General features: G+C 36.5%; 1 protein-coding gene across 1 annotated transcript; it reads right to left on the bottom strand.

Moving 5' to 3' along the window:
* Positions 1-2,108: 2,108 nt before the first annotated feature.
* On the bottom strand, positions 2,109-3,020 carry LOC149718470 (speckle-type POZ protein-like). The gene has a single exon (XM_089860939.1). The coding sequence runs from the start codon at positions 3,018-3,020 to the stop codon at positions 2,109-2,111; it is 912 nt and encodes a 303-aa protein (XP_089717065.1).
* Between the last annotated feature and the right edge of the window lie 671 nt (positions 3,021-3,691).

Below are 3,691 nucleotides of genomic sequence, written 5' to 3'. Positions count from 1 at the left end.
CATCCTTACGTGCAATTAATATTGCCTGACAATCCGTGAGTTGCCATCCTTACGTGCAATTAATATTGCCTGACAATCCATGATAATAACGCTATCTATTGGCAAGAATAGATGTAAATTAGAAACAGGAATGGAGAACGGTTAGTATTTGCATCAGTCCGACTCAAAGTCTAGTATAAAGCCCCTCCCTCCAACACGTAACGAAAAGTTTATATTATCTTATTGGCTCAATTAAACTACGTTTTGATGACGTTGCTGACGGGGACGGCGAAAAATACGTTATTCCTTTCTACCTCTGTCGCTATGACCCACCTCTTCTTTCACACCCCCCTTCCCGGACTTTGACGCGCGTCCAGATTACTGTTCTCCATTCCTGCTTCTAAAATTACATCTATCTCCCCTATTGGTAATTATAGTCTTACAAGGATACGTAAAAATAGGGAACTCCAAACGAAAAATACCTCCAATAGATGTCACTTCAATAAAACAAGGGCCATTTTTACTCTTTCCCTTTTTTCATTAAATGTTTGCGAAGTATAGTAATGAGTTGAACTACTTGCTATTTCGTCCAAATGCTATTTAGCCTTGAGCTTCTTGTTTCATCTCTTTGGGAATTCTACTTAGGTCTATTTCTCTGTAGGAACAGAGAAAACCTAGCTTAGGAGATTCCCGAGGCAATCACATTCTATCTCCTAGCTCGCTTTCCTCCCCCTCCAAATAATAGGACCCTAAAAAGACGTTATCCGTCCGCATCCCGAAACCAATCACCGGGAACGTCTAGTTCAGCTCCATGCTCTTTTCTCCTCAATGCCTTTAGCCAGAGCTGGGGAATGGACATCGGCATCGGCATCTGCATCCAATCTCCCACTCTACTCTGTTTATTAAGAAGGCTTTTCTCCGGACTTCACGAATCGAAGCTCTTGGTAGAGTGGATTTTTTTCTATGCTCTTTTCAGAGATGTTTTCCGTATAATTTCGCTGTGACAAGTCATTGCGGCCACTCTTTGACAAAGCGAGTGAGAAGGAAGTGTAGGAGAGGAATCAGATTGAAAGGCGTCACTTGACCTTGGTTAGTATCTGACAGAGCCAATCTGTTTTCAAACGAAAGGAAAAGGAACCATCTTTATCGTGGAAGAAAAATATTCCTCGATTTCCTTTCAGCGTTTTTCAACCGATTCATATTCTAAAACCATTATGCATAGTTCTTTTGAAAGGCGCTAAGAAGCTATTTGTCATTAATTTGACCTTAGAAACGTACTTGAACCAGAAAGAAACATATCTTTTAGATACGAGATTGCTAATAACAACAAATTTATTATATCACGTTACATAAATCACTTTACTTTGAAAAATATATCTAAGGTCTGAAATGACACGAAATTACAAGTGCAGAACAAGCGATGCGAACAAACCTAAATATTCTTCGGAAACTAAATAGTTATCCTGGAAATGTGTCAAACAGAACTTTGCGAACAAGATCAGTTAAAATATTTTATTCGTTCAATTTCTCTAAAAAATTTAACTTGATGAAATAATATTTCGTTTATTTGCTCCTTTACATAAAGGGTAAAATGTTATTTTTTGAAGAATATTAAATCGCAAGGACCAATTCGTTCTTGCAAGGACATAAATGGGGGAAAAAGAGCTAGTATTGCATTTTTAGTGAAGCTATTTTTCAAATTCATGAAAAATCTCAATATTATATTAAAAGGGTTCTTTTTTGTAATAAATTGGTGCAATTTGATCTTGTCAAGGTTGAAAATTTAGTTTTTATGAAAAAAATCTTATGAGAGTTTCACGAGACACTTGGGAAAATTTGTGTGTTAGATTTCTAATTAAATTTTTAAAAATCATTTCAAACATGGTAAATTTAATTACACGACGTTACCTACAAACCTGTGTTGGAAAGAGAATCAATTTTTCCATAATTTCATCCCGACTTACATTGCATCCAAAAACAAACTTAATACATAACCTATAACAATTTTGTAACATTAAAAAATAAGTAATTGAAGAAGGTGTAAACATGATTTCCGCCATAGGCCTTTACACAATGGGATGTGTCATATTTATGATTGCTACGTTAGATATACTTTAAGCATGGCTTTTTTAAAAACACAGGTTTTTTCTATCCATTACAGATTGGCAAGCCTTGCGTAAACACGACAACCCGTACTTTAACGCCACTCCGTAGAGTTTTGAGCAAGACATTCCCAGATTTTTGGCACTACCACTGTATATAAATGACACAAAATCCTCAAGTTCATATTCATTTAACTCAGCGCTGAAATCATAAACATTAGACTTGTCATCGTTAAACCGCTGACGAAAGTAAGGGGATATATTAGACAAAACCTTCTTGTGACATTTGAACTCTTTTCCCATAGACTTTAACATCACATCCGGTGGCGTTGTGTGATCGTAGAACATTGATGTTTCCAAAGGTATCGTTTTTACACAATCCGGTTGAGGATTGTTTTTAACATTTGCCAAGTATAGCGCGGTTTGGTTGCAAATTAGGTGACCTTCTATGTTGCATCGTATTGATAACGTCTTCGAATGCTTGTCAGATTGATTTCGGGAGATGAAATCCGAGAATGTCCAACCGAAAGGGTTACCGGGTCGCATTAGGTCTTTCCTTTTGCCAGTTTGCTTCCCAAGTTGGTGTCCATCTTTGTCAAGAACAAAACATTCGCATTTCGCATGAATATCCGAAATAACCTTCTTTGGGAATAGTAAAACGTCAGGTCTAAGTGTTAGGGAAACTGTTTTGACCCCACTTGCGAAGGAACCGACTTCCATGTACCAGTGAACTGCTTTTTCATTTTCATCAACCGGGAAACGAGGGCTACTGATTGAAAATCCTGATTCATTGTGAGGTAAATACCGAAAGTTTTCGATAGTCCACGTAACGCTTAAATTGTAAGATTTTGTTCTCGATATTAAAGTAATTTCTTCCGCATTAGATGTTAAACCGTAATTTATCACCACAAAAAGGCACGAAAATAGATGTAGAATCATATTCGATGAAAACGTAAAAATTTAGCTAAAACTTCGCAGTGCTGACTTTATTTTGCTGTCGCCAATTTAGATTGAGGGGATCTTTTTTGAAGCTGATATATTTCTTGGTTGGTAAACGTTTTATGAACCGAATTTATTGACAGTTTTTATTAATCTATCAATAAAAAAAATCACGTCTCATTGATAATATAACGTTATCGTTCTTGATGGTAATATATTGCTTAGTAAACATCATTGACGTCGTTGGTTGACAGCCTGTTTTGCTAATTAGATGGCCTGATTTGTGATAAAGATTTTCATACATCTGGTTTGTGTTCGCTCAAATTTAAAATTTTCAAGGCCACCCCGCCACAGACTGATTGCAGAGAGACGCGAGTTATATTTTCTAAGTTGAGAAAATAAAGAAAGAGAATTCATCTTTTCACACCAACAATGTTGTAGAATATCAAGGCTGATTCTTTATTCGGACCGTCTGCCTTAACTATAGGTGCAGACTACCACAAAAATTTATAAACCCTTAGGTTAATAAAAATGAAGTAATCTGTAAAAGAATATTTTGAGTTTTGTCTAGCTCTCGCCTCTCATTCTCTGTGCACCTTTCAAATGTCCCCCTTTCTTTGAAGGGAAAAACCACTACCAACACTTAGAGAAGACTTTACTATACCGTCCCA

Source organism: Phalangium opilio, unplaced genomic scaffold, assembly GCF_054372755.1.
Source record: "Phalangium opilio isolate 3A_F unplaced genomic scaffold, DU_Popi_V2 ptg000002l_1, whole genome shotgun sequence".
NCBI classification, from domain to species: domain Eukaryota; kingdom Metazoa; phylum Arthropoda; class Arachnida; order Opiliones; family Phalangiidae; genus Phalangium; species Phalangium opilio.
The sequence above is the reverse complement of the archived record's forward strand: the minus strand, read 5'-3'. Positions and strand labels throughout refer to the sequence as shown.